The sequence below is a fragment of the Lissotriton helveticus genome, chromosome 1_1 (genome assembly GCF_964261635.1).
Source record: "Lissotriton helveticus chromosome 1_1, aLisHel1.1, whole genome shotgun sequence".
NCBI classification, from domain to species: domain Eukaryota; kingdom Metazoa; phylum Chordata; class Amphibia; order Caudata; family Salamandridae; genus Lissotriton; species Lissotriton helveticus.
In genome coordinates this window covers 355,177,422-355,203,118 of record NC_136057.1, presented here as the reverse complement: position 1 = coordinate 355,203,118, position 25,697 = coordinate 355,177,422, and the positions used below count along the sequence as shown (strand labels likewise).

Sequence of the window (25,697 nt, the reverse complement as noted above, 5' to 3'; positions counted from 1 at the left end):
GAGTCTTGAGACATACTTCTTGGTTCCATTATGCTTATGTTGCCTCATAAGGCTTCCTTGCGCCCATGTGGGCTCTGTATGGCACCTCGGTAACCTGCATGTGTTGTCTTGTTTTTCTCAAAATACAAATAAAAATTTTACAAAAAAAAAAAGATATATGTATAGACATATAATTATCTTTATATGTATTTTTAGTCGATGTGCACATTCTTATTATTTGACTTGAGAATCCTAGGATTTGCTCTCTTGCATTTCACTTGTGAATTTTACATTTTTATCTGGCTTGTGTTTCATTATCATCATTATTTGCGTGTGCCGTGCTTTACCATTATTATCCGCTTGTATTTTTAATATATATTTGAATGTTGTTTTACCTGTTTCGTTTGACATCTGAGAAAGTCTTTGTGTTGGAGACCGTTGCATTAATAAAACCCTATGCTTTACTTTCAAACTCTCTTTTGATGTGCCTGATTTTTTGAGTATGGAGCCCCCTTTCAAGGTGCCTTTTCTTGCTTTACCGAGTGCCTCTCCTTGAGAATGCGGCATATCTTTTATTTGGGAGCATAAAGCAAGACACATACCTATGGCTCCAAGTAGCAAATACCCTCTCAATAATAGCTGGCATAAATTACCATGGCATCCTTTGACAAACAAAACAAGATCTTTCCCTTTGGTCACAATATAAACTATCTTGTTTCGGAAGAAATGTAGCCTTAAAAATTAACAGCTTCCCTGAACCCCTGTTTGTGTTCCAAACACTCCAAACCAAATGTAATATGATAAAAAAAGCTACAAAAAGAACTGATTTGTTTGCGGGGATCAGAAAACCACATATCAATCATACATTGCCCTTTATATATCCTAAAGAAGATGGCCTTATCATTCCCAACATACAATATTACCAAGATACCCAATTGAGATACATGGTAGAGTTCTGCAGAGTGATGTTGGAGAAGCATTCCTGTTTCCTAGATCAGTTGATACATATATGGCAAGTACCTTGGCTGGCCAAGAGATGGGTGCTATAATCTTCCCCAGTGACCAAATCCACCCTAACAGTCCAGGATAAAATCGTAGCACGGAAAAAAAAAAAAAAAGGAAAAAAAAGAAAATGATAGGACATCGTTTCAGTCGACGCTTATGTCAATGTTAAGACCAAATTTCACTTCTGCCCTATCTAGAGACAACACACTATGTGCAAGAGAGCAGGCACCAATTTTGACACAAGGTATCATCCATTCAGAACAGCTAAAAAAAAAGACTATATTCTCTCTGAGCATGGCAGTGTGCAATATGCACAGGTTAGACCTTCGGTGACTAACTGCTAAGTAACGCCTCTCGTGAGTAGACCATTAAGAATATTCTAAAGATGGCTCATACCAAAAGAGAGTGCTAGGCATCTACTCTGACATACATGATTTACTTAAGCAATCCACCCTGAAGGATAAATCAGTAGGTCAGAAAAGGTGGAAGACTGAACTGCAGCACACCCTTAAAGAAAATAGGAAGATGTTTATCGAACATGTCACACTTTGAGGTGCACCTGTAGCAGAAAAACTGTGTCAAAGTTAGCGACAAACGGTATTTCACCTCAACCCAAATACATAAATGGTATGCAGAGGAAGGAAAATTACTGGACGAGATTCAGTAGCATGGGGAAACTACTCTATCTCCTCTGGAACTCCCCTAAACTGTACTAGATGATACAGATAAGAAATACAGGAAACACCTTCAGCATCTTACTGCATATACAGTGCTCAGCCTTCTTAGAAAACTAAATTCCATTACAAGCAATGAAAGGATGACAAATCAGCCTGGCACTAAGCACAGCACAATAAGAGATCCTTGCCTTCTGGGGAACTGACTAAACCCAAAAGCATACAGTTGGTTGTTCAATATCGAAACCTACTAGGCACGAAGAAGGTGACAATGTCTTTGAAGCATAAAGATTAAGATTTTAAAGAGATGTGGTTGCCTCATATACTTTCCTTTCCACAAACTAATCTGCAATAAATAGCTGAGGCTGCTACATATACTTGCTTAAAGTCATCAAACGTTATCTATACACTGGGGATATAACAAAATATAAGCGCCTTCTTTTTGTGTGAGCTTTAGGAAAGGTGTGGGGTGGGAGGTACGTTATTTTTTCATCCTAGTTACTAGCCGACCTCTGGGTTGTAAGAGGCTTTATCTGTTTTGTTAAAACTGAGAACTTGTCTATATAAACTGATTTGGTCCATAAAATGCACTAAGCAAATCTAGAGAAGATTACATTTTTGAGTTGTCCAGTCCTGAAGCACCAGTCTCAAATTACATGTACTGGTAAGAGGATATAGCAACCTTAAATTCCAAAGTAAGGAGGATTTGCCCAGAGAATGATCATTCTTTTAGCAGGATTTTGCTACAGGAGCCCGATCTAACCCTGGAAGGTCCTTAAAGGGAGCATGGCTCTGTGGTAAAATTCAGAACAGGTCACCTTATACCACACGGCCACAAAATTTGCACTTTAGTGCTTTCCTCATACAAGTATTTACAAATGAGTGCACCCAGTAGATACCTTTCTGGAATAGGCAGTAGAAATCAGTAGGATGTCTGGTGAGAACTTATCACCACTACTGATATTACTTATCAATTTGGTGACTGCAGTCTAAAACGGACAGCATTCACACACAAGAAAATTGACTGTCTTCATCAGTTGATTCTTTCACATTTACAAAAGACGGTTTCTCAGAGACCGCGGGTGACTGCCAGTATAGAAAACACAAATACTTACCAAATGCCAAGAACTGCCCCTATATTCAAAGCATGTCTTGACACCAGTGCAGGCGAGGGATACCCCATGTAGGGGAGATATCACAATAATCAACTTATACTGTCCAACTGTTGACTGTTTTCTCAAGCCTGACAAAAACAGGACCACAGTGTGGTAGTTTGCGAGGCATTGATAAGGGGTGGTGCTCACACAAATGAATTTGCAAAGAAAGCTCACAATATTTTAAAGTGACAGCATTTCTTCTGGAGAGTTTTTTTAAATCCAGTCTCGTGCCTCGTTGCATGCAACTACCAACCCGCTAGAAAGGAGGAGAGCAGGGTTTCATTTTACTAATGCTTCCAATTTGATTTCTGAATACCGTTTAACTGTAGTGTGTTTTATTTTAGGAATAAAAAATATAAAGGGAAAGATTTTTATTGGGCCCAGAGTCTTGCCCTTCAATGAGACGTGAGTTAGAAACCATGGAGTTAATTAGCACACTCAAACAAAATGCTTCAGTTATGGAAACACTAAACATAGAAATAGAATATGGTGCAACATGGGTTTAAATCCACAACATCAGGAAGGAAAAGGTTAAAAAAAAAAAATTTAAGAAAAAAAAGGCAGTACAGTACTTACTTCCTAGTGAAAAAGGCTCTACAAAAACCATGGCCATGCTCAAAGCGTGGGAAAGCAAATTGGCATGATGACTTCCTCAAAGCGAGGGGTGTTGAGCAGCACCTAACAACAAATTAAGTTCATGGCACATGTTCATTTTTACCTGTTTCCATCGTGGCACAGGTGCAAGTCGAGCTTGCTCTCTCTGGTTCAGGAGACGCTCCTGATAAGGCAGAAGAGTTTGCTGCTCACAGGTTGTGAAATGAGACAGAGGTGATAAAGAGGAATTAAAATACAACAGATAAGCAATGTAAAATAAAAATGATGCAGGATAGAAAAAAATATTGAGGGATATCAGACAATAACAAGAACTTAGATTAAAAAAAAATGCGGGTAAATATTTGCATATCATAGAACAACTTTCATTAGGTGTTGTAAGAATGTGGAGGTTCTAAAATATACTTATTCAATTTTTCTGCACCTACAGCCATAAGTATAATGTTACTTACCCAGTAAGCATCTGTTCTTGGCATGTAGAGCTGTAGATCAAATGCTTTGCATACTCCTACCATCTAGTGTGGGTCCGGATGTTTGCAAGTTGTTTTTCTTCCAAGAAGTCTTTCCAGTCAAGAAGTAGGTGACTCCTACTTTCGGTGATAGGGCGCATGGTCATCGACTCCATTGTTAAATTGTTTTCCCACAGAGGGTGAGAATGGAGTTAGTAATGGTAGAATAGAGATATCCATGTGTATGTATGTAAAGTAAGAACAACTACAACAGGTATAGGTACCCAGGGAGGCGGGAAAGAGCATGTGAATCCACAGCTCTACATGCCAAGAACAGATGCTTACTGGGTAAGTAACATTATCCGTTCGAAGCATGTGAGCTGTAGATCACATGCTTTGCATAGATTATACAGAAAACTCCCAGGGCGGTGGCTAACCAGTAGCTGTTGCAGTTGTTTTAAGTACTACCCAGCCTACATTAGCTTGTTGCCTCGCTTACACATCTACACAATAGTGTTTGGTGAATGTGTGCAGAATAGACCATGTTGCTGCCTTACAGTTGTCACCTAGGGGAATATTCCCTAAGAAGGCCATAGTAACCCATATTTTGCAGGTGGAATGCGCTCTAGGGGGGTATTGTCAAGGTTCTTTTCGCTTTAACATAACATGTTTGGATACATTTCACGTCCATCTTGCAATGCCTGATTTACATATGGGATTGCCTTTGTGTGGAGGCGAAAAGGCAAAAAAGAGCTGTTTTGTCTAACGAAAAGCTTTTGTTCTTTCTACATAATATAGTAGAGCTCTTTTAACATCTAGTGTGTGTAGAGCCCGTTCTGCTACAGAATCAGGTTGAGGAAAGAACACGGGTAACACGGGTAACTCAACTGATTGATTCTAAAGTGGTTTCTGCTTTTCACATCAATCAATCATTTTTATTGAGCAGTATTCCATCATGTAACACAGCTTGGCTGCCTACATTCACCGGCCGGCAGAGCACAATCCAACAATATTTGAACACAGCCTTCGGGCCTACACCCCGGGGGGCGACCCGGCGAAGACATATGCAAAGCCAGGAGGAACAGCCATGTCCTTCAGCGTTCACTGCATTTTACAGAGAAAAACAAAACAGTGAACCAATAACACAAACCCCTCCCACAACCCCCTTCCCACCCCCCTCCCTCCTCCGCATCAGCCCCACTAATACCCTAATGCACACTAAGTCCCTCCCAACGCACAGTGCACTCCAGACCTTCCACTCCTATTTGACTGCACCCTGGGGGGCTTGCGGGATAAGGTGCAAGATTTGCAAGTATTTGGGACATGTGACCTCGCGCAAATCTCGAGATAGAAGGTGTATAAATGGCTCCCACAGCTCAGCATACTCCTCACCCTTACCATCCACACACAGCGAAAGCTTCTCCATGGCCAACAATTGCCACAGCCGTCGGATCCAATCCCTCGGGTCAGGAGGAGCAGGGGATCGCCATTGTGCAAGTATAACCAAGCGCGCTGCGAGCAAGGCTAGAGCTATCTGCCTGCCCCTCATAGAACGCAAAGGGAACGCTTTGGGATGGGGGAGCCCTAGCAGCACATGTTCTGGAGCCCTGGCAAATGTGATGTGAAAGGCTTCATCTATATCATCAAGGACCGCCGTCCAGTAACGCTCTAGCTTCGGGCAGTGCCAGAACAGATGCATCAAAGTGCCCGGCGCACTACAGCCCCCCCAGCAAAGACCCGAGCATTTCGGGTCCCAAGCATGAATCCGCGCTGGGGTATGATACCAATATGACGCTACTTTGTAGGCCGACTCATCCCCTGCAACATTGGCCGCAGTGTGCTGTGCGCAATAAAACACTTTTCCCCATTCCTTACGTGACAGCAGGCGGCCCAGCTCTTTCTCCCACCGAACCTGCGCTTTGGTACGCGGTGCCTTAGGGCCCGCCACAATCAGGGCATATAGGTCAGAGTTAAGTCTGTGGTCATCTTTTTTACATATTATCCATCTTTCCAGGGCCGTCAAGGGATGGGAGATTGCGTCACCCAGTGTGCTAACTGCGAATAGGAAAAGGCATCAGATTCTGGGAGGACAAAGAGGTCCCGGCGCAGCTAAGAAAACGAGATCAGGCCATCGAGGTCAAAGAGGTGGCCTACCCTCTTGCAGCCCGCCTCTCTGCAGCGCTGAAAGACCAGTGAGGAGCAGCCTGAAGGGAAGTCCGGGTTATCGACAATGGGCGTCATGGGCGACGGAAAAGTGGTCCAGCCCTTATGCCTTGCCAGTTGATCCCACGCCTTCATCGTTGGTGATGTCACTGGCGACGAATATAAACCCCACGCTCTGTGTTTGCGAGGGAGCCACAATTCACGCCAAATATTGCGTCTCGCCACTGCCTGATCCATGAAAAGCCAGTGTTTGCTGGAGAACGGCCTGTTCCACTCAAGAATATAGCGCAGACAAGCCGCTCGATAGTACGCAACCAGGGAGGGAAAGCCCAGGCCACCGTTGGCTCGAGGGACCGTGATCCACGAGGATGCAAGCCGCGGACGTTTGTGGTTCCACAGAAACCTAGTAAGCAGCCCCTGAAGCTTCTGTAAGGTACCCGGTGGAGGGCCCAGGGGCAACATTTGGAAGAGGTAAAGAATGCGCGGGAGGATCGTCATTTTGACAGCTGCCAGACGACCAAACCAAGCAAGCTGCAAGCGGGACCAGTTAGATAGCGATTTGGTTGTTTGCTCGACTAAGATCTTGTAATTAAGAGCGACTGTCTGCGCTATAGTAGGAGCCAAGTCGGAGTGGACCCACTGGAAGGCAAAGTCCTTCTGGAGGTCTTGCACGTCAGCAGCTGGTACCGAGACGTTAAGGACCTGAAACTTGGAAAAGTTAACCTTGAAGCCGGCTACGCCACCAAAGTCACGAAGTTCCTTCGACAAGTGTCGCAGGGAGGTGTGAGGGCAGGTAAGCGAGAGGATCACATCGTCGGCATATAGGCTTATCTTGTGCTCATCAGTGCCAAAGTGGATCCCTTGTATGGCCGCGTTATCCCGCACCAGTTGAGCAAAGGGCTCCATATAGAGCGCGAAGAGCAACGGCGACAGGGGGCACCCCTGTCGCGTCCCCAGCGTGAAGGGGAAAGGGGCAGATTTGCAACCATTGACCCGAACTGCTGCCCGCGTGGTGGTGTAGAGACAACGCACCCACTTCACGAAGTTGTCCCCCAGTCCGAAAGCCCTCAAGACCGCAAACAAGTATGACCAGTCGACGCGGTCGAAGGCTTTCTCAGCATCTATTGAGAGGAACAGGGCCTGTTTGCGAGAACGGCGCACTGAGTCCATGAGGTGCAAAAGCCTCTTCGTGTTCTCTCCCCCATGCCGCGTTGGAATAAACCCGACTTGGTCCGGCTCAATAATGCCATCCATGAATGGGCTGAGGCGGGCAACTAGGATGCCAGTGAACAGCTTCATGTCGATATTGAGGAGGGTCCTTCCCTGTCTTGGGGATACCCGTGATCACCGCCTCCGACATAGAGGGTGTCACTTCTCCCGTCTCCAGGAAGGAATTGAAGAGGCGGGTTAAAAAGGGCGCTAATTCCCTACAACTTTTTTAAACAAAACGGCAGAGAAGCCGTCCGGTCCAGGGGACTTGGCCAGTTTCAACCGCGAAATCGCGGAAATGACTTCCTCTATGCGTATCTCAGCATCGAGTGCTGCATCCGATGCCTGCGCAAGGGGCGTTATTCCGCAGGATGCCAGATATGCCATCACCCGTTCCGGGTCTGATGGTTCCTGGCAATAGAGCGTGTGATAGAACCGCCGGAAGGAGTCCGCGATACGGGTGTCGGCCGTCTGCTCCACCGCGTCTACGTCCCGGATGGCCTGGACGGCAGCCTGCTGCATGCGAGCCCGTAGCCTATGCGCCAGCATCTGGCCCCCTTTGTCCCCACTGAGATAGAATTTGTGGCGCAAGCGCAAGAGGGCGTACTCCGGTCAAGATATTTAAGGATGCGTCTCTTCGTTTCCAATTCCCTCCAGATGCTTGGTGCCCAAGTCCGCTTATGTATCGCCTCCAAGCCTCCCACATCCCTCTCCAATTCTTCGCGCTTCTCCCTGCGCAGTTTAGGCAGTGACGCAGAAACCGCAATGAAGTCACCCCGCGCTACTAATTTGAGGGCTTCCCACACCGATCCCAGTGACATGTCATCTTTGTCGTTATCCGCGAAATATTGAGTAATGGTGGTTCGCATGCGGTCAATTACCGATTCCGAATTGAGGAGGGAATCCCGGAGGCGCCACCCCAACGACGGTGGCCGCTGCTCATGACAGGAGACCAGATAAGGACATGGAACGCTGGGAGATCTCTGCAGCCAAGAGGCGGGGCATAAGGGACGCAGTAGCGAGGAAATGGTCTAGGCGCGCATAGGTTTTGTGGGCTGCGGAGTAATAGGTGTAATCGCGCTCCAGGGGGTGATGAGCACGCCATACATCGTGGAGCCCCCCCTCCTGTAGCCACTGCTTCCCTCCCTGGGAGATGGCCCCCGCCTGATGTGTGCGCGCAGCTGACCGATCCAGCACCGTATCCATAACCACATTCAGATCTCCCCCCACTAACACACATACATCCGGGGTAGCTAAGACCTCCGCAAGCGCCGACTTCAGGAAGGGTTCCTGCTGAACGTTTGGAGCATACAGGGAGCCTACCGTAAGGAGTGTAGAACCCCATTGAATCCTAACAGCCACAAAGCGCCCCTTAATATCAACGACGTAGGACAGGACCTTACAGTGAGCCTTGGCGCTGATCAGTATAGCCACCCCCTGTTTCTTCACAGCGCAAGAGGACCACACCTGTGTTGGGAAACACCTATCTCTCATCCTCCTAGTATCTTTGGAGAGGAGGTGCGTTTCCTGCAATAAGCACACATCCCCCTCAGCACCCTCCAACAGGGACAAAATGGCTGCGCGCTTAACCGGGCTGTTGAGGCCACGCACATTCAGGCTAACAACCTTCAAATCTTTCCCCAAATGTGCTCCAAAGGGAGGAAAGCATTAAATATGGTTCTTGAGGTCTCGCCCGTCTCGGACTGCTCGGGACCCTTCAATGACAACAAACTCGCAGCCCACTGCACAGAATCGTTGAAACCTCGAACATTGGGATTTTTTTTGTTGCAGAGTTTTATATAGCGCGAACTAGACCCGAACCAAATCAGGTATCAGAGCGCTTTACATAGCACCAGTTACGTTACATGAGGACACACTTTCATTTTAAGCACGGGGAGATTAAGTGATTTGCCCAGAATCACAGGAGGTTTTTGGCGTCCTTACCGAGACTCAAACCCAGATCCCCAGGTTCGAGGTCGAGCGCCTTAGCCGTTAGGCCAACTCCTCTCCCAATTCATTACACTCAAAGACTTGGACATTTGGCAGGTGTCTAAGGCAACGCGCAAACCCCTAATACTATAACCACAACGGCATTGCCGGACAAGCAGCGTACAGGCATCCAAAGACTCCCCGCGCGACACCATGCACGTGGAGGAAGGACACTCAACAGCCGACGCACAACAACCCTGAACTGATGCGGATCCCCCCTCTGCCCCTCCTTGTCCCCAACATCCCACCCCCCCCACAACATAGAAACCCCCAAAGAACAGAAACCCCAACAATGTGACCTTAAACCCCAGCGAGACAAAAGGAAAAAGTGATCGATAGTCCGTCAGGTAGGCCCTAAGAGCAGGGGAACATGGCATGAACCCACTCATCACACAGGTCCTGATACAGGACATCCCCCATAGTAAGGACAGTGAAACATTACCCATCTGGACCTTGTATATAGTCTCCTCCGGGCACCAGCTGTCGGCCTGCAGGGCCCAAGCAAAAGGTTCAGTCCTCAAGAGTCTACTGTGGCCTCCGTCGCCCGAGCCACGGACGCCACTGCCGCTCCTCTTTCTCTCAGGCTTACTGACAGGTCAGGTCTCTTCGTTGCTACCGGTTTGCAGACCTTCTGCCATTCCAGTGAATGGCGCTGTTGTCGGGTAGGAGAGTCGCCGACGTCTGCCGGGGTAGTGGGCTGCTCCAGCCCCAGGAGTTCACGGGCCGTCTCCAACGACCGAACCTGGATCAGCTTGGCCTTCGACTTAAAAATAAGTCTGAACGGGTGTCCCCACGAATAGGGGACCCCCTGCTCCCTCAGAAAGTTGGTGACCGGACGGAAATCTCTCCGCTTGGCCAGGGTAGAGGCCGCCAGATCTTTATACAGCACTGGACGGTGACCTCGGAATTCCAGGGGGTTGTGATCACGTGCCTTCCTCAAAATTCCCTCCTTAAGCTGAAAATCGTGAACACATACCAGGATGTCTGGTGGAGGGGCCTTGGGACCTCGTGGGAGGCCAACTCTATGCACTCTGTCCATTTGGGTCTCCTGCAGGTCTTCCTCGTTCAAGACCTGCTGGAAGAGAGCCTCGACATATTCACGCAGGTCCACCCCCTCTCCCTTCCATGGCACCGCTCTGATCAGTATATTATTGCGGCAGGACCGGTTTTCTAAATACTCAGTGTGTGCTTGCAGATCTAGGATTTGCTCTGTGCGGCGTAAGACATCCTGCTTGAGCCGGTGCACATCCTCCGCCGTCCCCAAATCATGCTCCTCTAGCGTTGCCACCCGTTCGCCCACCGCATCCACGTCCCGCCGCACCTCTTTCAGATCCGAAGCCAGCTAGGAGCGCAGCTCCATGATGTCTTCCTTTATTGCAGCAAACAGTTCCATCATGAATGCTTTGGTGGCTGGCGCCTCGCCATCGTCGCGGCGTGGAGACGTGTCCGCCACCGGCGAAGTCGTTGGCGGCGCGGTTCTCTGGGCGCCGTCCTTCGGCAGTTTATCTTTCTTAGGCCTGTTCGTCGCCATCTTGCCACCTGCCCTCCGCAGTGGGGGCCTGGCGTCCACTGCTTGGACCCCTTGCCTGCGGAACGGACTCCCCAGGAGCTCAAAACCAGACGCCACGAAAGGCCAACGCGGCACCTGCGCAAAGTCCGGGTCGCCACCCACCGGGCGAGGCAGCCAACCTCACGCCTCACCCGAATCGCAGGGGCCCGCCAGACCGTCGCTGTTCTCCGCAGTCAAAGGCCGATGCAGGGTTGAGGGGGACAATCCCCGTTAGCCAGATCCACAGTACCACCAAAGGCTGTCCGGGCCGTGAAAGCAGTCCACCCCCGTATGAGTCCGGTCGCAGTTCCCTCCAAGTCCCCGGCACCCCAGGCCTCGTCTCTCTCAAAGCGCCGGCACAGGCCCCGCTGACTCTCTCCTGGCGCCAAACACCGCTTCACAGACGGTCAGGCGGCGCACCTCGCCTCCGCACCACCCCCAGGCCTCCTCTTCCCACTCTAAGGCTGGGCGCCACCCGGTCACGTCCCTGCTGCGCTACGGGCTTTAGGACCCCACGCCGGGCCCCGAGGGAGCTGCCGGCCCCAGCGTGGGTCCACTGCAGGACACAGTGTTGTCCGCCGATCTGCGGATCGAAAAGCAGGGCCCCCACACGCTTCCTGCCACCCTCTCACCTGCCAGGGGCCCAATCGCCACCGCACTGCTTTGCTGGGGGCCGCCGAACGTAGGCGGGCGCTCTAGCCGATTGCCTGCTCCCCCGGGCCTCTCTGTACCTGTGGTGCTGCGGGGTCCCAGCTGGCACCACTCGTCCGTCCGTGCTGCCGAGGAGTGTTCCCGGCTATCACCCGAGGCCGCGCAATGCCCGCTCCGTCCCTCACCGACACTGTCGGTCCGGGGGCTGCACTTGGCGCGCAGCAGGTTCCGTCCGCCACTCACGCGGCTCCCGGGGCTCGCGGCGGCCGCAGGCTGCACTTCGGCGCGTCCCCGTTCCCGAATGTCGCTGCAAGAGAGAAAGCATCTCAGACCTTCCGGTCAGCCCCAGGACACTGGACGCCTCTTTTGGGCAAAGGATGGGCGCCCTGCAGGGTGATACTCAATGCTATAATTCAGGCGGCGCCGGAGAGACTGAAAGGTACGTCTTACTCCGCCGCCATTGTAGCCACGCCCCCGCAGAAACCACTTTAGGAAGAAATTTGGGATTGGTTCGAAGAACCACTGTCTTTGTGAAGTTGAAAGCAAGGTTCTTGTATAATACGTGCCTGGAGTTCATCAACTCTCCTTAAGGAAGTGATTGCAATAAGAAAAGCAACCTTTCATGAGAGAAATTGTAGTGGACACTAGTGGATTGGTTCAAAAGGTGGACACATTAGCCTTGTAAGGACTATGTTCAAGTTCCCAACTGGTGCAGGTGGAGCTCTTGGTGGCATTACTCTTTTTAGTCCTTCTATAAAGGCCTTAATCACTGGTACTCTGAAAAGAGATGTGTTGTCTGTTTTGTAAGTATGCAGCTACTGCTGCTAAATGCAATCAAATGGATGTGTAGGCTAATCCTAATTGCTGTATGTGTAAGAAATTACAGATGTTTTGCAGTGAAGCACCAAGGGGATTGATATTGTTATAATTTGCACAGAAGCACCAAGAGGATTGATATTGTTATTATTACAGTATATAATAAATCGTTTTCACTTTGCTGCATAACATGATCTAGTAATAGTTTTCCTAGCCTCCTTTAGGATATTCATACAGCCTGGTGGTAATTGTAAATAACCAAACTCTATGATTTCAGGAGCCAAATCGCCAGGTTGAGTTCCTTGGGATTTGGATGCCTGATTTCTCCATGGCTCTGAGTGATGAGACTGAAATTAAAATGAAGCTTTTGGTATGGAACTACTGAGAGCTCTAGCAGGGTGGTGAACCAAGGCTGACATGCACATGTGGGAGTTATGAGAATGAGTTTGTGGGATGATTGCCTGAGCTTCAGGACTACCAGTGGAATGAGTGGGAGAGGCGGAAAAGCGTAGGCAAATATCCCTGACCAGTTCATCCATAGGGTATTGCCTTTGGAGAGTGGATGTGGGAACCTGGAGGCAAAGCTTGGCCATTTTGTGTTTTGAGCTGTGGCGAACAGGTCTATGTGAGGAAATCCCCGTTCCTGAAAGTAGAGAAGAAAAATCTGGGGATAAAGTTCCCACTCGTGGATTTGCTGACAATCTTACTTCTGGAAGATGTTCTGCTAGGAGATACGTATTAGGTGTGACAGTTGGAGAGAGTGTGTCCCCCCGTTTAAGTATATAATACATAGCGGTCATGTTATTTGAGTGGACTAGGACGGTTTTGCCTATTAGGTGAGTGCGAAAGGCTTTGAGCGCTAGAAACACTGCTAGTAGCTCTAGGTGATTTATATGGAGGCTCTTGTACTTTAGACTCCACAATCTTTGAATTGTGTGAGTCTGTAGGTGAGCGTCCCAACCAGTGAGCGATGAGTCTGCTGTTAGCACTGTCTGTGGAACAGGTTCGAGAAAAGGCCCCCATTTGTATAAATGTTGTGGGTCCCACCCCTACAGACGGCGATGGGTGCGGCCATCTATCAACACTAGATCGGTCAACTGACCCTGCGACTGGTTCCACTGACTTGCTAAGCATTCTTGAAGGGGGCGCATGTGAAGTCTTGCGTGGGGAACAATTATAATGCAAGACACCATCATTCCCAGCAGTTGCATAAATTCTTTTGCTGGTAATGATTGGTTGGGCTGAAATTGAGTGAGAAGGGACTGAATACTGTGAATCCTGGCTGTATTGGGAGAGGCTAGAGTTTTCGGAGCGTCTATCGTGGCTTCCAGGTTAGATTGTGTGCTGGAACGCCGTAGATGAGACTTCAACGCATTTACTGTAAACCCTGGTTGGTGAAGTAAGTGAATGGTGGTTTGAGTGTGTTGGTGACACATTTGTTAAGTGATGGCTTTCATGATCCAGTCATCCAGGTATGGGAAGACATGAATGTGTTGTCTTCTCAGATGTCCTGCGACTACTGCTAGATATTTGGTAAATACCCTGGATCAGTGGTGACTCCAAACGGTAGTACTTTGAATTGGTAATGTTGACCCGCTATCATGAATCTGAGGTCTTTGACATGAGCAGGATTAATTGGAATGTGGAAATATGCATCTTTTAAGTCTAGAGTAGACATAAAATTGCCCTGTAGTAGAAGTAGGAGCACTTGTCGAAGTGTCACCATGTGGAAATGCTCTTAAAGTATGTAGAGGTTAAGTTCTCTGAGGTCTAGAATAGGTCCTTTTTGGGTATGAGAAAGTACAGGGTGTACACGCCTGTCCCTTGATGTTGAAACGGCACAGGTTCTATGGCTCCTTTGGATAGGACCGATTGGACCTCTTGCTGAAGTAGATGTAAATGTTCTGGTGACATTTTGTGAGAACGTGGTGGAATGTTTGGAGGATTGTTGGTAAGCTCCAAGCAGTAACCATGTTGGATAATTCCTAACACCCATTTATTTGTCTGTGGTGATAGATTGCCAAATGGGGAGAAATTGTAGAAGACGTCCCCCGACAGGTGTTAAATGATTCGGGGGGAAGTGTAGGTAAGTCACTGTGTTGGGGGGAGGGGGATTACTTGGTGTGGAACCCCTGCCTCGACCTTTGCTATTTTTTGACACTGAATACTCCTCTAAAGAATCCTCTTGTAGAAAAGGATTGTTGCCTTTATAGGAGGTGGCAGTATTGTCTGAGGACATGGTTTTTGACCCTCCACGGTAGAAGGAGCGACAAAAGGAACACCGATTTAAGAGAGACTGTAGAGCTCCCATAGACCTGGCTACTTCTGTATCTTTTTTCATTTTTTTCTAATGATTAATCAACTTCGGGCCCGAAGAGATGTTCCTTGTCAAAGGGAGTATTTAAAATGGTCTTTAATAAAGACTGGATCTGAGGGAGCAGGCTTATATTTTTATCAATTCTAGGGGTGAGAATGCAAGAACGCACTGGATCTTTAAAGATATCCTTGGCATGTCTCATCATACCTTTAAGCATAGGTAGAGTGTGGCTAGCCCTTTGTGAGCTAATGAGCGTTTCAAATAGGATCTTCCTCTAGAGATACCTTGTGTAACTGCACCCCATGATATTCCGCAGCTCTAGCAAGTAATTCTAAATATCCTACATTGTCGTCAGGAGGGGAAGGCTTTGCAGGGTAAAGATCTGGGTCGTTATCTGTAGGTGAATCTGTGTTATTATCTTTCCAGGGGTCTATTGGTAAAATATTGTCTCCCCCCCCCGCCCCATCTCCATCATCATCATCATCATCATTAGGTGGTGGTAGCAGAGAGTTAGTTGGTGCAATCAGCAAATGCTGAAAGGGTGGAGAAGTTGGTGGAGGGGAACGTGGTGGAGGAGGAGAGGGGTTAGTAGCTAGATTCTTCCTCTTCAAAGGAATATGGTAAAGAGTGTCCTCTGACTCAGGTTTGCATATTGGAGATGGTTTAGTTATCGTCAAACAACAAGAGAGTGTCAACAAAATTATTTAAATTAGTAGCACATGTTCAGAGTTTGATATGGCCCTGTACACTACGCATTGGAAGTCGTTATAGGTTTTTAAAGAAGCCCTCACTCACCACCCTGGGTGGTGACATGCTTCATCATCGGGCCCACCAGGAGAAGCCGAATGCCTCCCTGGTGTGCTACAACGCCAGATTACTGCGGAGCTGGTTTTGTGACAGTAGTGTGGAAAAATATGTGATATTTAAAATTGTCAAAGAACTGTACCAGAAAGAAACATTTTTATTCTGTGGTCAGTCTGACCAGGTTAAAATTATGTGTCGGGAAATCTGCCAAGTAATGTATTGGTTATTTCCACTATTAAAGTGGGGTCGACATGTTTCAGCCCTTATGTGTACGATTTACCGGGCTTTCATCAGGACCAATGTAATGTGTACCTCGGCGGTGTGGGCGCGCTAAGGTCCACCCTACCAGAGGACGTGAAAGTTAAAAATGGTCGTGTAAAATAAAGTGCAAAAAAACCACCAAGTAGTGAAAAAACCTCTGATTTAGAGGGACCTGTGTGGTTTGTATAAAAAATGATCCACTCCCCATAGGTCTCGGGAGGTGGGCGGGGCGACAATGGCACACCGCCCGCTACGCCCAGCACCTGTTTGGCACCTAGCGCTCCCTGCAACCGGACCTCGTGGAAGGTCCTGATGAAAGCCCGGTAAATCGTACACATAAGGGCTGAAACATGTCGACCCCACTTTAATAGTGGAAATAACCAATACATTACTTGGCAGATTTCCCGACACATAATTTTAACCTTGTCAGACTGACCACAGAATAAAAAAATTTCTTTCTGGTACAGTTCTTTGACAATTTTAAATATCACATATTTTTCCACACTACTGTCACAAAACCAGCTCCGCAGTAATCTGGCGTTGTAGCACACCAGGGAGGCATTCGGCTTCTCCTGGTGGGCCCGATGATGAAGCATGTCACCACCCAGGGTGGTGAGTGAGGGCTTCTTTAAAAACCTATAACGACTTCCAATGCGTAGTGTATAGGGCCATATCAAACTCTGAACATGTGCTACTAATTTAAATAATTTTGTTGACACTCTCTTGTTGTTTGACGATTTAAGCCTGGGGGACTGAGGGTGCCCCTTTCCCTCTCTCTCTTGTTGTTAAGACTGATGGTTTAGTTATAACACATCCTGTATCTGGGTTATATAAAGTTCCTTCAGTTTCGGGTTCGATTTTGGTGTTACGGCGGCAAACATCAGTCCTGAAGCTTCGGAGGACCAGTTTTCGTTTCAGCACAGAGGATTTGAGTGCAGAGGTGGAATCTGTTTTTGGCATGGAAGTTTTCGGTGCCGAAGGAGGTTTGGATTTTGGTGTCAATGATTTTGCTTCCAAAGTGGTCTTCGGCTTCGAGCCTGAAGCTTTCGGCTCGGTGCCAGACTTTGGCGAACTCTATCCAAAGCCGGAAGGCTTAGTGCCGTGTTTCGGTGCCGAGCCGGAGGGCCGGTCATCTGAAACGTCTTCTCAGTGCCGACTGTGGCCCGAAGGCGGGGGTGGACCAGAGCCTTTTGTTTCTGCTGAATTGGAGTTTGGATCAAGGGGCGTTCAGTACTCACAGGATGTTGATCTTGTGGCAAGTCTTCTTCCATCTCAAGGTCCGATTCTGGAATGGAGACAAGTACCTCTTGTTCTTCCTCGGCCCCCTGAGCGTTGAATTTGTGCTCGGATCCTTCGCTGGAGATGTCTTGCATGTATTCAACGTTTTGACTCTTCATCTCGCGACATGGAGCCAGACGATCTCAGAGCGTTTCCTTCGATCTGATTGATCTGCACGCATCGCAGTACTGTTTGTTGTGCTCCAGAGACCAGCACAAGGTCAATACTTGATGTGGCACCTAGGGAAGAATTTGAATTGAGCCCGTTCCATTGACTGCGAAGAGGACCGACGGCATTATGACGGACAGTCTACCCGAAGATTTTCGATCAAAATAGAGGTTTTCTTAACTGACACGATGCATGGAGAATTGGGGTACGCATTTGAAACAATACCGATGCGCACAGAGGGGAACCCGAAGAAACCGTTTAGAACTGGAGCGCAGCAATACACGCCCGAACCCGACGGCGAAAAAAAACAATCTAACAATGGAGTCGATACCCATGCGCATTATCACCGAAAGGAGGCGTCACCTACCTTGTGACTGGATAGATAAACAACTTGCAAACATTCGGACCCAACACTAGACGGCATGAGTATGCAAAGCATGTGATCTACAGCTCACATGCTTCGAACATGGATTTTATCTTAATTTAGCAAATTTTAGCACAATCTCCACTACAAAGTATCATGTTAGTCTGTTTTCATTTTGACTTCTATTCCCCACTGTAAGCACTGCTTGCTTGTAAGTTTTAACAGTATGCAGACACTCAGTTACAGAACCTGTTATGTAGCAAAAATGTCTAACTCCAGAAAAATGCTTTAGCTCCACTTCAACATCACCGTCGTGTGGCATTTCACAACCTCCAGAATGATGATACCTCCCACCACTGTCAACACCTTGATGTCAGTGAATACGCTGCCCTTTTTAAGTTCAGTCTTATATCGGTACCTACAGCATACTTATAGACTGGCACACGCGCACGAGGGCGGGATAGTCTCCTCCGGGCCAACTGCAGCTGTTCCCTGCTCGGCCCTCTGGTCTCTTTGCGACTGCTGTTCAGCAAATCGTCCCAACTGGAGAAAGAGCAGAGGGGGTTGCGGCCGGCATCTGCTGCAGTCGCCATGGTCTGCACGACTCCACCAGAAGAAAGGACAGAGGAAGAGGGGCAACACCCACAGCAGCATCGCGGCTCAGTGCGGCAAGCAACAAGAGGGTCAAGATGAGTGAGTGCACTAGGCTGCAACCCGCATGCTGCATGGTAGCAGCTGGCTTAAGGCTGGTACGGCTTGCGCCAGTCGTGGTGCTTTCATGCCACACCACCGTTTACTTCCATTACGCTCTCATCAGGCCTAATTACTTCATCATTGCCACACCCTTCCCCCTGCACGTTAGGCACTCTTTACCTCTCCACCGCACACCTCACCAGGCTGCCATTCTAGCTGCCAGAGCCCACTGCAAAACTCCGAGTGGTACAGTGTGGCACTAAAAGCATAGCTTCCTCCACAGTAAACTTTTTCATTATGTCTACACATATGACAATACGTGACCACAAGGACAGCTCACACCAAAATTAAATGGTCCGCAGCATCGCAATGTATCCATGTACTCTAGAGGCAGAAGTGGGCAAAGACATGGTCATAGACCCTAAAATTAGCCACGTAGGAAACATTCAACACCCACAGATCATCCTAGCAGGACCAGAGGCTTCCTGGGATGACCGTCAATGGGGATCAAATCCACCAAAATAGTAAATCATCCATCCCCTCAAGCATACACCCTCGCCTGGCAAATTCAATCAGCATGGTCACCCAAAAGCCCTGTTTCCAGAATCCTGCCTCACACCCTCTCCTTACTCAGTTTCTTCAAGCCCCTCCCAGTAGCCCACACCAACATAACCATGTAAAAATTGTCAAGTACAATGTGTACCCCAAGTAAGTTGATGTTGATAAAGTTGGGAGGCATACAACACCCTACTCCCACCCCCACCCCACCCCCTTGGACCTTGCACTACATCGGCGCTTAAGCATCCAGGATGGGAAGAATACGAGCGCAAATAACTCCCCACTGACCCACTTGCTACTTCCCTTCCTTTGAGTACAAAGGATACAATCTATGTCTCTCACAAATCCCCCCTCCCTCTACCCACCCCGTGACCGCACCACCAGCGAGTATGATGACTGCTGGCCTGCACCGCTACCACTCAATTTCATCGTGCAATCACTCAAGTTTCATTTAAGAAAACTAGAAGTTTAAGTGGATCTTGAACATCATGGGTAGGTTTGTGTCAGGTATAGATGACAAGCTTAACAACCTCATCATAGAAGCGCAAGAGTCATCACCAGCGCCGGACCCTTTGTCTCCACCTTAGCAAGAAAAATGTGCCTGTTCACCTATCCTAAATAAATTGTCGACTCTGCCAGAAGTTCTTGCATCTATCATCGCTGATTTAAAGTCCCAAACAGCTCAAACATTAATGTAATCAGGGCACAACAGTAGCCATGGAAGCAAGTCTGTGGAAGACCCTACCAAATCAGAACTAAATCTTCCACTGCTGTCAAAGTATCAAGGAGAGATTTCAAAACACGCTCCCACTTGCTCCAAGATTTTTATTACCGCAAAGGGCATCCAGAGCTCAGAACCAAAGAATACGCTCAAATCACTGCATTCAATATGGGGCTCACGGAAGACCTTGTGCATAGTGGAGATTCACATAGAAACCGAGTATCACCAAAAAGATCCAGTGCATGGCAGTAGCAATCACAGAAGTTAAATCCCTTCAAATCTCAAAGAAGATAGACAGCACTGAGTTCACCATACAGGGCAGCCATCAGGAGAAAGTTTTTCAGCATCAACAATCGCAGCTTAAAGGAAATCTCCCACAAAGCAAGAATGCAAATTCAACACCCCAAATTGAGGAATTCCATTATTACAGAAGTCTAGACCTGTACCTCCTCAACAATTGGACAGCTGACTCAGACTTCCCCGTAGTGCATCCCCTCTCCCTGGACAGAAAAAAACAGGTGTGAACACACAACCACTAATCTTGGATTAATTTAATAATAATACAGCTCAATGTGCAAGACCAACTCCCAAATCAGGCACCAAGATAGTCCTGTATCCTGAATGTGCCTCAAGAGGCCCACCCAAGATATCTTTAAACAGGGAAAATATTTTAAAACTACTGGGAAGCCATGTGTCCCTGGCTCATCTTACAAGCACAATACACAATAGCGTTCCATCTGCCAAGAGGGAAGCAATCTAAGGAACCAACTCTAATAACCAAGTTCACACCTGAGCAAGCTACACAAATATGACATGAAAAGGAACATTTTAAAAACTGGGGAATAAAGCTAACAAGATATGGGACTGAAGGGTACCCAGCACAGTTCTTCGACACTGTTACGACAAGTACTTATAACAGAGACCGTTCAAAAGAAATTTCTTTCAATCCTGAGAAACACTACAGGCAGTCCAGACTCCTTGGCTCAAACAATGGCTTAAAAATAGGCTCCTGGAATGAAAGAGGTCTAAGCAGCTTAATCGATGAAGCAGAAGTGGTTAAGCACGGGTAAACATTTTAAGTAATTATGCTGCAGGGAATATGGAGCATCACCTCCCAGTTTCCATTCTAGTCAGAGAGTGCATGTTCTTTTACAAGACTAAAGACTTTGAAGTAGGCTTCCAACTCATTTAAAAGGAACTACGCAAACTGTTCAAAACCCTTAAACACAATCCAATTGCGATGGCCTTGGCTGCAAAAATTGTAGTCACCAGGAAGCTATACAAAGAGGAAATATGGGTACTTGGGCGCACTGCTCATGACAATTTCTCAGCGACCCTCCTCTTGCCAAGTAAATCAAGTAATGCAAAAAAGAATTGGGAGATCATGAACTGGTGCCAACAAGCCATCCCAGTGGCAACTCGCAAACATTGCTGTTCATCAATGGGAAGACTATATCACCACGGCTCAAAGTAAGCAGGCATTATCTTACTAAAGCCTCCCAGCAGCTGGAATCATTTAAGACACCTCAGCACAAATGGTCCATCAATCCTTACAAGGTACAGAGTATATAGCAGTCAGAACTGCGGGGGGTAACTATTCACAGAATTAATAAGCTAGTCCTGTAACCAGGTTCTAGATGTCATCGGAAGGGGGACAGGAAAAAGTGCCCCAGGACCAAACGGCCTACCGCAACATTGTTTAAAGACAACCCGGAATAATGGGCCTCTCTACTAACCCTATTTTTCAATCACGGTGTCTCCAGAGTATCGGAAAGGGGCGATAATTCACCCCATTTACAAAGGAGGGAGGCCCTCTGAGCCGGGAAACTATCGACAAATCTTCCTGTTGAACAATGAAGCCAAATACGATGCAGATCTCCTACTAGGAGAATGGGAGACATGGGTGGATGAAAATAACATTGCTCCCCCCCAACCCCCCACCACCACCAAGCAGGTTTTAGAAAGGGGCTGGGAACTACCACAAATCTTGCATTGTCATCACTAGTAGTTAAAACAATCAAAACCAAATCCTTGTTATACCCTTGCTTTGTGGACTTAAAAGAAGAATTTGGCTCAGTTCCACTGAACTTATTATGGCAGAAGCTTGCTGCAAGGAAAGTCCCACCCCAACACACCACCCCAGCGTAAACCTGGCTTGGATTTGGTCTGTACAGTCAAGTCCTGGAAAGACAAGCCGCCTCCCTGAAAAGTTTGTTTCAACTTCACACAGCAGGTACTGCTACATTAGAGAACAAACTCTGCATAGAAATATCAAAAACAGCTAGCTACTCCACTGCCCGGGCCTATCTGGAAGAAACGGTCAAGAACCTACAGGCTGCGGTACTAAGGGCAACCACCACCTCCTATGCTAATTTAAAAAGCATAATCACCAAAATGCCGCATCAGATATCATGGTTATCCAACAAACAAAAAACCGCTTCAAGCTTGCATGCCTGGTCGGTTCTAGGAAGCTTTATTAAATTGGGACAGCATCTGGTCACACACAAATGTACGGCAAAGCATGTCAAACAACAACTTATTCAATATAGGCTTGGGGCTACCGACTTTGGAATGTCTACCAGAACAAAAAAGAAACAGTCCAAATAACCTATGCAAGTATTGGCCATCCTGCAAGGTAACACTTACGCACATTACCTGCATTTGCCCCGCCTTGCTAAAAGAAAGACAGGCTCTTTTAAAACCACAGTTTATGGTTCTGGGCATTTACTCCTGCAGACAGGCCATATTTGCTTGTCTCTCTGCTGAACATTCTGTCCTGGCAGGAAAAATCGTGAAATTTATGAAGGTGTTTGAGAGAACATTGAACAACTAGGCCCATCGTGATTAATGCATCTACCAGTCATCTTCCTGCTGGTCACCTCTTCAACCTGCATTTTTTGCATTAACGAACAAGTTACTTACCTTCGGTAACGCTTTTTCTGGTAGATACAGTATCTGCCTGTGGATTCATCACCTTGTGAATATGACCCTGCATCAGCAATGTTCGGAAAACTCTTTTGTAGCACGCCGGCGTGGACGACGTCACAGGAGCACGGCATTGCGCGCGACTCCGGCTGACGTCACCGACTCCTTATTAGGCCTACGTCGGCGTGATGACATCAGTTCCGCCCTTTTTTCCGTGCCTTCGAGGCACCCAAACGGACCAATGACAGTAGATATACAAATATACAGTGTACATAGTACATACAATTCAAAACTGCACACACAGTGCGTAGCAAAGGTATGAAAAACCCAATATATATACAAATATAAATATAAATATACATGAAAATACATAAACTTAGGTATAGCAGAGTGGACAACGGGGAGGTGGGTGGGTCAGTGAGGAATCCACAGGCAGATAATGTATCTACCAGAAAAAGCGTTACCGAAGGTAAGTAACTTGTTCTTCTGATAGATACATCTGCCAGTGGATTCCTCACCTTGTGAATAGAGTCCCACAGCAGTCCCCACTCCCGGAGGAGGGTGTCCACTCTCCTATACCAGAAAATCCTGGAGGACAGAGCGGGCATAGTGACCGTCCCTCCTCACCTCAGCATCCAAGCAGTAATGCTTTGCGAAAGTGTGGAGGGAGGCCCAAGTCGCGGCTCTGCAAATATCCTCAACAGGTACACCTCTAGATTAAGCAGAAGTAGCAGACTTTGCTTTAGTAGAGTGAGCTCTTATACCCTCAGGAGGGTCCTTACCCGCCAGGGAGTAGCACATCTTGATGCATAATATTATCCATCTTGAAAGAGTGTGTTTGTGCACAGATCTTCCTTTCCTGCAGTCAGCAAAACCAACGAACAGCTGGTCATCCAACCTGAACTCCCTTGTCCTGTCCAGGTAGAAGCTCACCGCCCTCTTAGGGTCCAAGCGATGAAGCCTCTCCTCCTCCTTGGAAGGGTGAGGGGGGAGGATAAAAGGTAGGGAGGGTAACGGACTGTCCTAAATGGAATGGAGTTACCACCTTAGGCAGAAAAGCAGCCCTGGTCCTGAGAACCATTCTTTCAGCATGAATGGTCAAGAATGGGGGCTTTGAACTAAGAGCTTGAAGCTCACTTACCCTCCTTGCCGAGGTAATTGCGACCAGGAAGACCGTTTTAAAAGACAAAAGTCTCAAGGGACATGTGGGTAAAGGTTCAAAAGGAGATCCCATCAAGAACGTAAGAACAAGGTTCAAGTCCCATTGAGGAACAATAAAAGGTGTAGGAGGAAATGTATTCGTAAGGCCCTTAATGAAACGTAAAACAAAAGGAGATTTAAATAAAGAGGGCTGGTCTGGCAAATAAAGGAAAGCTGATAAGGCCGACAAATAACCTTTGATAGTTGCCACCGCAAAACCCTGCTGGGCCAAGGAAAATGCAAATGGTAGTATATTGGACAAACGAGCCCTTCAAGGGTCAACGGACTTCTCCCCGCACCAAGCAATACATTTCGACCATCTATAAGAATAAATGTACTTGGTGGAGTCACGCCTGGCTGACAAGATGACATCCACCACATCGTGGGGGAGAGAAAAGGAACTCAGGATGCCCCGTTCAATCTCCAGGCATGAAGGTGTAAGGTCTGGAGGTGGGGGTGTAGAACCTGCCCCTCCATCTGGGAGAGGAGGTCGGTCCTGTGAGGGAGACGGAGCAGCGAGCACGAGGAGAGGTGGAGTAGATCTGTGTACCACACCCTTCTTGGCCAATCCGGGGTGATCAATATAACTTGGGCCCGGTCTTGGCGTATCTTCCTCAGAACCCGAGGAATCAAGGGTATGGGAGGAAACCCATAAAGGAGTTGCGAGTCCCAACTCAACTGAAACACGTCTCCCAGAGCTCCTTGCATTGGAAACTGAAGGCTGCAGAATGACGGGCAGTGAGCATTCTCGTGAGTGGCAAACAGGTCCACCTGAGGAGTTCCCCATGTCCGGAAGACGTGACGAACCACCTCCGGGTGAAGCCTCCACTCGTGGTCGGCCGAGAACTGCCGACTGAGACTGTCTGCACGTACGTTCAGAACCCCGGCCAGATGGTTTGCCATTAGACAAATCTGATGGTCCTGAACCCAAGATCAGAGACGCAGAGCCTCTCTGCAGAGACACCGTGACCCTACTCCTCCCTGCTTGTTGACATACCACATCGCGGTGGTGTTGTCCGTCAGGACTTGAACCGACCGACCGCGAAGGGAAGGTAGGAAGGTCTTGAGCGCCAAACGTATATCCCGCAATTCCAGAAGGTTGATGTGAAGCAACCTTTCCTCTGGAGACCCAAGACCCTTGACCTCCAGGTCCCCCAGATGAGCACCCCACCCTAGAGTGGATGCATCCGTTATCACTGTGGCCACCGATGGAGGTAGCTGAAAAGGCTTTCCTTGAGACAGATTGCCTTCACGCCCCACCAAGACAGATCCGCCGCAGTTTCTTTGGAGATCCTCACTGACTCCCTGAGATCTCCGTTGTGCTGATACCAGTGCCTGCGGAGGCACCACTGGAGTGCCCTCATGTGCCAGCGTGCATGGTTGACCAATAGAATGCAAGAAGCCATCAGATCGAGCAGACGAAGGACCTTCAGGACTGGAACAACCGCTCCATTGTGAAATAAAGGAATCATTTCCTGTATGTCGCGAATCCTTTGAGGAGGAGGAGGGGGGAATGCACGACACACAGTAGTGTCCAGTACCGCACCTATGAACAGGTTGCGCTGGGAGGGCACCAGGTGAGACTTGGGTACATTTATCGAAAAACCCAACCTGTGTAACAACTGAGTTGTCTCTTGCAAATGATGGAGCACCTTCTCCGGCGACTATTCTTTGATCAGCCAGTCGTCCAGATAGGGGAAAACTGGAATCCCCGACCTTCTGAGATGCGTTGCCACCACAGCCATCACCTTGGTGAAGACTCGAGGCACAGTAGTAAGTCCAAACGGAAGGACCGAAAACTGGTAGTGTTGCGAACCCACCGTAAAACGGAGATACTTCCTGTGCGACTTCAGGATCAGAATATGAAAATACGCATCCTGCAAGTCGATCAACACCATCCAGTCTTCTTCCATCAGTGCCTGAAGAACCTGCGCAAGAGTGAGCATCTTGAACTTATCCTGTTTGAGAAAGAGGTTCAAATCCCTGAGGTCCAGAATTGGACGAAGCCTGCCATCCTTCTTGGGGATCAGGAAATACCGGGATTAGCATCCCTGACCCCTTTCCTGCTCCGGAACCACCTCTATCGCACCCTTTCTGAAAAGCGCCAGGACTTCTTCCTGCAAGAGAAGCAGGTGGTCCTCCGAACAATAACATT

The 25,697-nt window shown here is 48.0% G+C and overlaps 1 protein-coding gene across 27 annotated transcripts in view; it reads right to left on the bottom strand.

Annotated features, from left to right (window-relative positions):
* MICAL3 (microtubule associated monooxygenase, calponin and LIM domain containing 3) overlaps positions 1 to 25,697 on the bottom strand; it is a 2,019,125-nt gene that overhangs the window by 1,092,914 nt on the left and 900,514 nt on the right. For 23 of the 27 annotated variants that reach the window (XR_013606836.1, XM_078673602.1, XM_078673604.1 and 20 more), the window contains one exon: positions 3,534 to 3,614. The exons of the other annotated variants lie outside the window; for them this stretch is intronic. Coding sequence is in view for 22 of the 23 variants with exons in the window: in XM_078673602.1 (XP_078529728.1) it covers positions 3,534 to 3,614 (81 nt within the window). In the remaining variant the exon portion in view is untranslated. The remainder of the gene's footprint in view (positions 1 to 3,533; positions 3,615 to 25,697) is intronic. 27 annotated transcript variants of the gene reach the window in all.